The sequence below is a fragment of the Pholcus phalangioides genome, unplaced genomic scaffold (genome assembly GCF_987345545.1).
Source record: "Pholcus phalangioides strain wild (caught in Gottingen) unplaced genomic scaffold, Ppha-v1.0 ptg000009l_1, whole genome shotgun sequence".
NCBI lineage: Eukaryota > Metazoa > Arthropoda > Arachnida > Araneae > Pholcidae > Pholcus > Pholcus phalangioides.
This window is the reverse complement of record NW_028301602.1, coordinates 4735081-4748120: the sequence shown is the minus strand read 5'-3', so window position 1 is coordinate 4748120 and position 13040 is coordinate 4735081. Positions and strand designations below refer to the sequence as shown.

The 13040-nt window shown below is 37.0% G+C and overlaps 2 protein-coding genes across 4 annotated transcripts in view; both read left to right on the top strand.

Moving 5' to 3' along the window:
* Positions 1–13040, top strand: part of LOC149081649 (uncharacterized) — a 558055-nt gene that overhangs the window by 18286 nt on the left and 526729 nt on the right. The window lies entirely within an intron of this gene.
* Positions 10081–11445, top strand: LOC149081652 (cAMP and cAMP-inhibited cGMP 3',5'-cyclic phosphodiesterase 10A-like). The gene has a single exon (XM_089236964.1). The coding sequence runs from the start codon at positions 10081–10083 to the stop codon at positions 11443–11445; it is 1365 nt and encodes a 454-aa protein (XP_089093090.1).

Genomic DNA, 13040 nt, shown 5'->3' with positions numbered 1-13040 from the left:
GATTAAAACCAGTATGTGTGAGGGCAGGGGGTGACAGTACATGTCAAGGCAAACAATTTTTGAAAAATGAACGATAAAAATTTTGAACAATGATATCTATGACCGAAAATTACTTTTTTTGTTCATCACATGTTAACATGCGATTCATAGAAGCTACATCTGCGGTCCTGTCACCATGGACAATTTACTATCGAGTGCGTTGTGCAGGAAGTGTCAGTGCCTGTACCTAACAGTCTGAGCGTGCATCTGGTGTTGGGTTACCAGTTTCGAAAACTTAGAAAGAAGGACGCCTGCACGTGCATCCTAACACCAGAATACATTTTCCCAACTGAAACAGAACCACAAAAAAGGAACGAAAAAAAGAACTAATATCGATGAGTCCCCCTTCACATATATTAAATTGTTCCCACCCTGGAAAATTTTATTTGTTTTCGTAAAGCATGACGAGGGTTTTCTTAGGCCAAAATTCTTGTCTTTTGTTACATTTATTGGCATCTCTGAATGCTATCATAATCTTGTTACGCTCTACCCTCATAAGGTTTTCGTTTTCTTTCGGGAGTGTTGCTTTTTTGTCAGAGGCGAATTATCCATATAGGTATCAATATTGAGTGTTATTTGCATGCTACTTTGTTTATTTCTGAATGGAAGAGAGAGAGGTAACAACCCCTTCCCTTCCACTTCAATACACGGAATTAGCTGTTGGTGAAAAAACAATGGTATTCCTGAGATGGAGATGTTGCGGCTTTCTTCTTTCAGATCTGCCATCAGATCAAGCGGACCTTCAAAATTTTCCTTACATAACATAAAATTCAAGCATTTAAGGATTTACAACCAGCACTTCAAGATATGGAAGTCGAATGGCAATACTTCTTCTGTAAAGTTGTACAACTGGCAGCAACAGTTCATTAGAACACTTCCTAAGGACCCTGGGATAAATATCACTGCTCCTGGTGTTTTGTTTCCAGATAAACTTTTAAGAAGTTCTAGAACTTTCACATGTTCTACTTGAACATCGTTCGAGACTTTGTCACCCCATGACACATGGAATGCTTTTGATATCACCTTCTGCGGTAAAAAACTGACGTGAAAAAAGTAATTGAAAGCACCACACCTGCCTACATTCCTCGTTACCCCAGATCCTTCTATCGAGAAGGAGGTGGGAGGGTGGGCTGAACTGTACCCTTACATCCATTGTTGGCATGCTTAAAAAATTAATCTCGGCTAGCGCTAATGTTATCTGCCAGCCTGGAGAGAGATCAATCCCCTTTTTTTACTTTCCCTAATCACCTTCTTCAATGCCCTTTCTCTTCAGTACCTATTCTACTTTTATACTCTATAAATGATTTTTTTTCTTTTCTAAATAAAGATTATGCCCTTTTTCCGTGAACCAGAGGGAATGCGACAAACAAACGCGCTTTTTGCGAACAAAGGGTATCACCTTATGTAAAACCGAGGATAGTTTTGCCCTAAATATTTTCATTGACTTTTCCCCCTCACTGATTTCAAGCAATCATTAAAAAACTCCCGCTAACTTTTCTTATTAGACCGAATATAAGGAGCCAAACGTGCAATTGGGTTTCACCGTAATCAGTGCTGTAAAGTATGTATAATTTAAAATTCATGTCCCTTCAAGTGCTTGATCCAGTTTCGTTGGAGAAATTTCAGTGACTTTATACATAAATTTCTCTTAACATAATGATGATAGCATAACTTCGTCATTTTTAAAACTCAACAAACTCAGAAAATGATAATACATAATTAGAAAATTATCATAAGTTACTTATGATAACATAAGTAACTTATGATAATTTTCTGAAATTTTCTATAAATGATCACATGAACCTCTAAGACATCGTTTTTAAGGTTTTCCGAGCTAAAATAGCGATATTTACTGCCAGTGTCATCATGGAACATTCTCGCACGCACACACACACACATTTCAAAATCGATACAGATCGCATTAGTCATTACCATCGTTTACTTCTGCACATTGACTGTAAGGTATGCGTGGAGGTGACGATAATAATAATAACATACGTATAGGCTGTACAGTATACCGCGTTACGGTAATCCTGTTTGCGAACAGGGCTTTGCACGTGTATATGCGATACGTTCAAATATCCGATTTGAAAACCGTTTGATCGATGTTTACATTTCGCTCTGATGCCGCTCAATTCGGTTAATACCGAGAACCTTCGGGTGGGAGCATTCATCACTCCAGAATACTTTTCGGTATCGATACGTATCGCAAAATACTTACTGGGGAATATAAACATGCTTATTTTCTTTAATCTTAGATGTAAATGAGTGATTCACTGAGGTTTGCGAATAAAGGGTGTCCCCAGGAATTAATTTAGAAAATGAAGAAATTGGTGCATTTTAATCTGCATTTCACATGATAAAGTTATTCTCCACGGAGAAACTTTTCTTTCGGTACAGAAAAAAAATAGTCAGAATTTTTTGTTGATAGAGGGCGCTGCACGAAAGCAAATTACTGGAAATATGCAAACCATGAAGAGTTGTTATGTCAACATTGGTGAAAGTGTTTTATCTCGGCCACGAATCACCGACCAAAGTCTTACTGACGTTTTAAACACAGAAGGGATTGAAGAAATTTTCAGTACAATCACTCCTTCCTGATTTTTACGCAACGCTATCTGTCGACAAAAATTTGAACTAACTTTTTCATGTGCCGTTAAACAAATCACCCTTCTTGATAATAACCTTTCTCAAACTATGCAAATATATAAATTTTAGTTTTTTTTTATATGCATTTTTAAATTGTTTACGAATTGCGGCTCGAGAAAAATTATCTACCATTGTGGGACCTATTTTCGGCCTCCCATGGTATCATGTTTTGTAGTCTACGCTGGTCTCTGATCGCGAGGATTCGGGATCAAACCCCGTTGGCGTTCTCTCCGCAGAGAGCAGGCAGTCCTACAACATAACATGAAAAGTCCAAGCATTTATCATCTTTACTTCGAAATATGGAGCACAGAGGGCAGCACTGGTAAGTACACGAAACAGGCTTAAGACAACGTATGGGGGGGCAACGTACAGGCGTGGGACAACGTATATATGTTAGGGCATATACATACACTCACACAACGACATGTACCGATTCATTAGAAATTCCACAGAGTAATGTGTACGAGGTGCATGTTCAGTTTAGTAGTAGTAGTCGACGAGGCTTTTCTAACTTGAATTTTGCTGCCCACGAGCCATCTATGAACATGAGTGCTGTATTTCGATTGGGGGCATTGCCGACTCGACTCTTAAATAATGGGGCACCTAAGTTGGCTAAGGTTGGCTTATGTTACCTAGTGCTAAAAAACTGTTTGATAACAATTTTTGCTCGGCGATAATAATAGATTTTAGGACACTCCCCTTGGATGCCAGGGTTTTTAAATAAAGGGTTTTCAATAATGCCGAGACATACTCATACGTCATCAACGCAAAAAGCAAACACACAAAAAATTAAAAATTCATAAATACATTCCGACACACTATATGTGCCGTGCCTTAAGCTGAGATACATAATCACTATCACCGATTAGGGATCTTACTTGGGTTGGTTATTAAATATTTACTCCCTGTTGCTTAGCGGAAAAAGTACGTTCTCTACGTCCATGAAGTCGTATATAATGGGGTGACCATATGCCCCGTATTTTACCGGACATTCAGTAATTTTGGTTGTCCCGACTTTGCTTTATATATATGAAGCTCACTTAAATATTTATTCTCTACTTAAATCAAGGGGGATCGAGATTATTTGATTACTAAAATAATTAAATTGCGATAATTGTGAGCCTATCACAATTAAGTATTGGAATTGAAAATTCATAAAAAATTCATAAAAAATAATTAATCGATTAAAATTCAATTCTCCCGAAAAAAACCTATGTTTGTTTTTGTGTGACAAATATGCATACTTCTCTTTTTTTTTGCCACACATGTACGTTTTTTTTTTCGTGAATTACATTTTAATCGATTTAGATATGGAGTAGCCATCTACTTTCTGCTACTGGCGGTTTTTCATCAATTTCAGCGATAGTTGGCGATTTCCCTTTGAGGCTTCGAAATTTTGTTTTTGGCGATGTGAAGGTCTTTAACAGCTGGCTGATGCGAAGATGAATTTAGGAAAGAAAAAAAAAATTCAACTGTGTCCTTCTTCTCCGGGGAATCGTCTTCTAACTTGCCGGGTAAGCGCAACAGACTACAAAGGCCCCACGAATTTCAAACTTTCCTTAGAGCTCGTGTGAACTGAACGGGCCGACCTAACTCAGGCAAGCTCATAATTGCTGACACTGCCACCAGATGACGAATTAACCAATTATAAGCTTGGCCTGAGTTAGATCCGACCAGTGCTAGCCGAAAATATAATTTTGAAGAGTAATTTAACTATTCTCCAAATTTTTTGAGGGCATTTTTGTTAGAACGAGGGGTGTTTTTTTAACAGTGAGAAATGTATAACTCTATTAAAGAATTACTTAAAATTTGAAGGATTATTTTCGCACATCAACAGAATTTCGAGGAGTAAAACTGAATTTTGGTGCGTGAATTACGCATCTAATCGTCCATATACGGTTCTACGTTACCGTACACAAACTCCAGTCATATATCGCCATATGACAATTTCCAACTAGTGTAGTTGGGTAGGAAATGAAGGCGCCATCTATCAGTGGTCGCCTAGACTCGATAGCTAGAGAATTTTTCTGATGTTCTTTTGACTGAATTCGAACCCATGGAACTTGACGGTAACCATCAAAGTGGAAGACGAGCGTCTTACCACTGCGTCACTCGGGCGCTCCAAGTACGGTCCCGTTCAGAACGCACAAACTCTAAGGGAAGATTGAAATTCGTTGCCTGTTGTCCAGTGCGCTCACACGGCAAGTTAAAGGACGTGGATTCAATCCCCATAAAAGCGGTTGAATTTTCTTTCTTTTTCAAATTTATCTTCTTATCAGCCAGCTGTTAAAAACTTCCGTATGGACAGCGGAGAGGGACGTCATTCTTGATTATGCAATGCCCCGAATAAATCCCGAATTATTAATGACGGGAATATGCTCTTAGCGAAGATGAAATTATATCTTGTTGTGTGTCTTGATGCTTTCTACCGGAACACCTTGAACGTACTAGATGAAATCCTTGTGCCGGAGAATGTGCATCCCAGTAGAATCATATAATACACTATATGATAAAACTATGATAAATTATAGCACCTCCATTTCACAATGCATTCGAAATTTCTTTTGTATGTGAGGTTATTCATGATTAAAATAAAGAGTATTAATTTTTGTTTCTTTGTCAAAAAGAACAAAAAAATCAGAAAAATAACAAGGGAAATAATCATCTTCGAAGATGAATATTCTTTGTATATACAGTATCTTAAAAACTAAAGATCTAAAGAAGAATCGAAGAAATGCATATTTGGGAATTTCATTTTTGCCTGGGGATATATATGCTTAGAAAAAAAAATTTTCTTTCATTAAAAATTCTTTTAAAATAAGAAAAATCTCCCAAGATGAAAGAATTTCGGAAATCATTTTCCTACGATTATTATTATTTTTTTAAGACACAAAAAAATGTCAAAAAACTTTGAGCAAACATTTACACGCGCACACACACATGTTCATTTCCAAGTTCTTTTATTCAAAAATGAAAGGTGTAAAAAACAAAAAAAAACATATAATAAGAAAAATATCGTAATTTCTAACGGATTTCTCGTACGTCAGGATCAATATATGACGTATTTCTTTTTCATACTTGTATTGACATTATTTATAATATAAATGGGATAATACGTGCTAAATGCGGATATTATTCATAACAACCGGTTGTTATGCATACTTACGAATAATTATGGTAAGTTTAATAAATTTCGCAAAATTTATCACATTTACCGGTGGTTTTACATGGCACCCAAGCGTCGTTGATAAATCTAATAAGTACTAAAAAGGTATCACTTTTACCGGTGATTACGCATAATTCCAAGCGCCGCGTTATTCGTAAACATGATAAATCGTTATAACATACATGTATTGTGCTATTTTATCGGGGTGTGATCGTAAAATTTGTTTTCATTATATCGCGGGGTCCACATGATAATTAGAGCATTTAAGGATAACCCGCTTAAAGGACTAACAAGTTTAGTTGCATTGAACACGGCAGCTCCTCAAGTTTATATTCTGATTAATAAAGTTTATAAAATCCTTGATGGCTCTGCAGGTGTCCAAACGGTACTGGATATCTCTTGCCGTAAGTACTTACCGTTAGGTAGCGTTTGAGGTACTATTGAATCAAATCAATTGCTGCAGACGCTGTTTCAAATCATGGGGGGAGCCTTACATTTCAACCGCTTTGTTCACTCGGTTTGGGAACTAACACGCGTCACTGATTTAAATTCAGCTAACTGAAGCAGACACTGAAAAAAAGAGTCACTTTCTATGTCTTTCAGAACAAGGATATATCGTATTCTCATATAAAATCCGGCATGCCAGAAAACCCCTTATTTCCCGATATGCCAGATAAACCGAAACTTTTTTAACTCGGCGTCTTTTTATCCAAGGGATTTTTTTCTACTATGAAAGGGAAAAAATCTATTAACAAAATGATATAATAATAATGTATACAGTGCGTATGAAATTTTACTGGCGAATCGATGGTTCCAGATGTATACGTCTTTATTGGAAAAAGTACCCAAGTAACGTGTAGTCAATATGTGTCATTCATGTTGTGTATATGTCGTTCATGTTGCAAGGGGCTATATAGTTATTAAAATAAAAATATTGTCTTTTTCTGTGAACACTCTGTGCTCAAGAACTCATCTACAAAGTTATTTCCCTGTCTCTTCTGACGCCAACAAAAAATTCTACGTTTTTAAGTGCATATTCACTGAGATATTTGAATTCTAAAAAACGGAGGAAAGTTGGGAAAAAACAGCGTTAAACGCGAGTTTTTTTCCCTTCACCGTTGCTCAGTGTTTTCCAAATTCCAATATCTAAGCCAATTTTGCACTGAAAAACGTGGGAATTTTTTTGTTGTTGACATCAGAAGAGACGGGGCAACAATTTTGTAACTGGGTTCTTGAGCATAGGGTGTTCTCATAAAAGTTGGCATTTATATTTTCATAACTATACAACCCTTGCAATACGAACGATATATCTAAATACTGCACGTTATTTGGACACTTTTTTTCTAATTGGAAGTATGCCTCTGGGATCAATGATTCGCTATTAAAATGCCAAGGCTCTGTTACCTATTAACCCTGTATATAATAATAATGTATAATAGCTATAAAAATAATATAATACAATAAATTATAATTTAATAATAATAATAACAATTCAAATAATAATAATAACAATTCAAATAATAATAATAACAATTCAAATAATAATAATAACAATTCAAATAATAATAATAACAATTCAAATAATAATAATAACAATTCAAATAATAATAATACATGATATATAATAATTTTAAATTCATTACTAAAAGTTGGGTTCAGATAATGAATGGCCTCAGAAAGGAAGGCCTAGGGAGATGCCACAACAGATTGCCAGAATTGGTGGTGTCTGGAACTATGCCGAGTGCCGTTTCCATCAACCTGGATCGACGGACTTGGAACAAAAAAATGATGTAGAAAATTTATAATTTGAATGTAAGAATGTTTCTTATTTTCATCATTTATGCCTAAAATTGAATTTTGTGAGAAATATTTCCACGCAGACACATAATGCAGTGTTTCTGCGTCTCTCTGCAGTGTTTCTGCGTTTCTCTCTTCCCAGAGAGTCCGCGGACTCTCTGGGAAAGGGGGGGGGCTGTGAATACTTTGTAAGGGGCTCGTGGGATTATTTTCATTATATATGGCAATGAATGACGAATTTAATGCTATGAAATTGGGATTTATAAAATTGTTCTGATATGCAATTTATATAGTATATTTACATTTATGGGAGGTTGTTGTCGTAGTCGATCTTCTGACGGCTACAGGGGGTCTACGGAGCATTGATCTCTCCTACGTAGGGTTCGCGATATCAGAAAGGTTGGGAAACACTGGCATGAAGCATATCAACAAAGAGAAGTATGTGTATATTTTTTCATGCCCTAATTACGAAAACGTTTTCGTGACTAAAAGATTACAACTACTACTGTATATATTAATATAATTATTATATTACTGTATATAATTACTGTATATATGTTTTTGTTTGTCATACTAAAAATATAATTTGTTTCATATAAATATTATTCTCCCTTTATCTCTCGAAAAAATCACTTGTATATGGGAATAGAAAGAATAGTATACGTGTGTTCACTTTCTGACGAAGCCGTAAACAAGATTATACGATTATTTTGTACATAACTTTCGAGCTAAAACATCACTTTTTCTAACATGCCGGATTATGGCGGGAATACCTTGAATGAAATCACGTGTACAGCATTATACAGTCCGTTTCAAAATTTTAAGCACAAGATGAAAATACCGATCAAATCAAAAACACAAATTCAAAATAATTTCGATATTTATAATAATTGAAGCGCAAATCAAATCCATTAAATTGTATGTATTATCAAAACATGTATAAATGTAAAAAATCAATAAATGTATATTTTATCAAATACAACACTGATGGTCAGTTAGAATAGTGTATATTTTTATTTTTTGGTTGGAAATTATTGCTTCAAATGTTAAACGAAGCCCAGCACTATGGCGGCTGCACGTCCAGTCTCCGAAACAACGCAAGCCGCGGTGCAAAAACCTGAACTAACAGTATAACCACGAGTGGAATATCGTCATACTAGGTTGCCGTTTACCGAGCTTCAATTTCCGAACACATCCATCCTTCGGGAACATTTCGATATTTCTCTGAAAGATGTGAAGTAGGGGCGTGCCTGGTTTTTCAATGTTCAATGTCTTAAAGGTTTAACCAATTTATGCAAATTTTAAAGAAGACATGTTTGTGTGTTCACTGAGATTACTTGGAGGAGGGAAAGTTTTTGCTAGTGAGTGTCGAAACACCTAATTCATTGCAGTTCACGAGGGAGGATGGTGTCTAGAATCTCCAAGTGCAAATCTGTAGGCGGGACTGTTGGACAAAATTCCTAATGTTCTTAACCGATCAAATCGTGTTATATGTGTCCCATGAAAGGGTAAAAAATTACCGATGATTTGGTTTGAATGTTCAGATGTCTGTCAAGACAAGATTTGAAGAAGTATCAGCAAACACCCTTGAGTAACATTTGTTACCACTTGACAAGCTTCTTAGGGATTCGAGTGGGAGTTTCGGCATGAAAATGCTTCCTTTCCTACTTCACCATGCACAGAACATAAACTCTCACAATAAATTTTCTTGCAGATTGACCTGCATATTTAGCCCGGGTCTAAACCTTATAAGAATCATAAGAATTCCTAAAGAATCTTTGTGGCATTTTAAATCCTTGAGGTTTATGATCATGGAGAGCAACAATAACCTCTGGAAGGAAACAGTATTGCTATTGAGGATGCTAGAATTCCGTGAAGCCAGAAATCCTGCAAAATATTATGATTCTGTCAATGGGAACACGTTTTTTTTAAGTAATACATAGACAGGAAAACAATATCATTGACATCTTTATTTTGGGATCGCATGTATTGTGCCTGGATTTTTCGGTGTTGTGCTTAAACTTTTCAGACAGATTTAAACGTCTAATTTTCTATTTTATATCAAAAATCATGATTGAATTATTACTTAAGACTTGTCATGTGAATTCTAGATATGATAATAAGGCATCTAATCAGCAAAAACATCAAAAGTTCATTTGCTTTTAGTTTCTCTTCGTAATCCTTTTGTGCTTAAAACTTTTAAGATGGACTATATGCATAGACATACAATTGGAATGGCAAACCGATACAAAGGCTTCGACTTCCTGTTTACTGTTTACATTTTTTGGAATAAAAGAGGATCACACTTATAGCAGCAATATCTGTGCCAAAACGTTGGAACTTATATCACGTTCTCAGTTTTAATTGAGTTTCAAATGGCGTGTTTGACGGGTTGAATTTTGACCTCCTATCCAACCAACTTTGCCAGTATGTTTTCGTGGTGCTGGAAGAAGCCCAAAGTTATTGAAAAGAGTCCTACTTTTTTCGGGTCGAGTAATACAACACGAGTTTCAAGGGATAGTATTCTACCCGGTACGTACTTCGACGATGGTAGAAGTAGTTCTTACCTGTCATTACCTAGAGACAAGAAGGATTTGGAGCAAGCTCTTCACATTTTCTTCAGGAAGAATCCGATTTTCGTAGAGGAATATATCATGAATAGAGTTTCGGCCTCGGCAATCGAGAAATGGATTATAAATCTCAAAAAAAATATCAAGGAAGAAGATGCTACTTTCTCCGAAACGTTTCGGTCCCTCGCACAGGATCCTCATATGAATAGGAAATTACGACAGATAATGTTCATCAGGAAGAGAATGGTTTTCCCAGTCAATCCAGAAAATCTCGAGGTGAAGCAGTTGTTGAAGGATGTCGCTCTCATTGAAGAGAACCCACCAATTGATATCGAAAACTTCCGTTTCGATAGTTCGACTGTTGAACCTGATAAGATAAGCTGCGTCATCTTCTACATTTTCGAAAGACTTTTGGGCCGTTTCGCATTTTCGAGAGAGGGTCTGGCTTACTTCATAATTATGGTAGAAAAGAACTACGGGAACCCGAAGTATCATAATTTCACTCATGCCCTGAACCACGTTCAGAGCATGTTCTGGATCTTGAGAGAAAGCGATAAAGTGTTCACCCAGTTAGAGATGAAGGCGTTGATGGTCGCCAGTTTGTGCCACGACGTCTCTCACCCAGGATTGACCGAAGAATTCATAAAAGACATAATTCCAGGAATCTGGGACACTGACGAACCGTTGCTGGAGACCTTCCACGTGCGCACAGCGATACTCATACTGATGGACGAGAACGTCGATCTTTTCCCTGAAGCTGACTCCAAAGAGATAGCCTCAATCATAGACGACATGAAGTACGGAATTCTCAGTACTCATCTGCAAAATTATCCGAAACTCATCAAGAAGATCCAGAACTTGACCCGCGACAAGAAATTCGACTTCGAAGATTTCGAAAGCCGTAGCTGCGCCAAGCAACTGCTAATGGTCCTGTGCGACTTGGCGTCGTGCTGGGCTGAATGGAAACAGCACCTAGTCCTCGTTTATCACCTGATGTTCGAATTTTACGATCAGGGGGCTGTCGCAAAAGCGATCGGATTGGATTTTCCGGACTACATGGACAGAAAAAACGTCGCTATGGTTCCGAATTTCGAAGCCCACTTTTTGGACAACCTGGCCCTACCGGTCATGAGAGAGGCTCCGAAAGTTTTTCCCGTTCTTCAGATTGTACTCGAAGCTACTCAAGTCAACAGGAAATTGTGGAAGAAACAGTCAAACGTTTAAGTACTCTTTTTTTTCTCCCTTCAACTAAATACCACATAACGGTGGCCACGTTCAACAATTTTTCTATCGAGCAATATCTTAATATATGAATTTATTTCCATGCTTGCATGTTTTTTAATACGGCTCATTTTCGCATTAATATATACTTGAATTTCTTACTTATTCATGTTAATGAACTTTGCGCAAACTTTTTTTCTATGAATTTATATGAGAGGAAAGAAACGTGGTAAAAATATTCACACTATCACCACTACGGAAGATTCCTTAATGGCGTTCACGTTTCACTTTTTCCTCCATATTTAATGCTATGAATTATTCATTGGATTAGAGTTAAGCGATACACGTGTGTGTTATGTGTGTGTGTGTGTACGAATAATTTCTCTTAGAAACTTCCCGGAGTGTGTATGTAATTATTTCGAGACCTCTATATAGCATTATTCTCATATAATGTCGGGTATTTTCGAATCATTAGAGATATAAGGAGTTTATAAATAGTTTTCTCTATATATAAAAAGACATTGTCTTTGTTTTCTGTGACGTCTTCATAAATTTCCATTTCATATATATGTTAGAATTAATCAAAATGAAAATGCGTATGGAAAATATATCTTATTGCGCCACTGATTTTTTTGCCGTTACCATAAGTGGTGCGTTGGGGGTCCCAAATGCCGCTGCAATAGGGGAACTGAATTTTTAACCCTCAAAGTGCTCCCATCGTCCACAGATGATCAGCGGCGTAGGTGATCTAATTCTTTTCTTTTGACATGAAGTTCTTACAATGATGTATAGATGACGTACGTATATATTTTTCGTTTTGTTATTGTTTTATTATTTCTCTAACCCAATGCTCCCCAACCATTTTTGGCCTATCGCCCCCAACGCAATCTAACCCATAGGATCCTATAGCATACCCGTAGCTTCTACCGCCCCCCCCCCATGTAGGGAATCACTGCTCTAACTGATTTGATAGTGCTGTATAATGTGGGGGGGGGGGCCATTTTTGAGTGTGGTAGAGTACCTGCCTGCCACTAATCACTATATTGTCGGTGATCGGTTTTCCGCCTGATCCATTTTCCATCTAAAGGGCGCTACACCACACTATTACTCTGACGTGACATGGTGAATTCTGATTCGTGGGAATTCTGTGACGTAGGAATGTAGGCAGTTAGTAGTATATGTAGCGGCCTTCAGATAGGTTTCACTATTATTTACAATATATGAGTTTGAGTGCCATCTATCTTTCACTAAACGGTACCATTAAGTTATTAAAAACCGTGTCAGTTACGCTACCGTTTTGGGGGAAGCATTTCACCACCTATTACCGCAGCCTCATGGTTAATACGCGTTCAGGTGTGCTGTGAGAAACTGCTGGAACTGAGCTACTCGAGAGTTGCCCGTTTTCTCTTACACGCAGGTACTGAAAACAATTCAAAACCAAGAAGTCTGACGCAGTTTTTTATTCACTAGCAGCTTCACGCGATCACAAAAATATAAAGAGATATATCAAAACTGCGGATACTAGAGTAGTGATTAGACCACTATACACACCAACTCCGGTTGTATCGCCGTACAACAATTTACAACCAACAGAATGG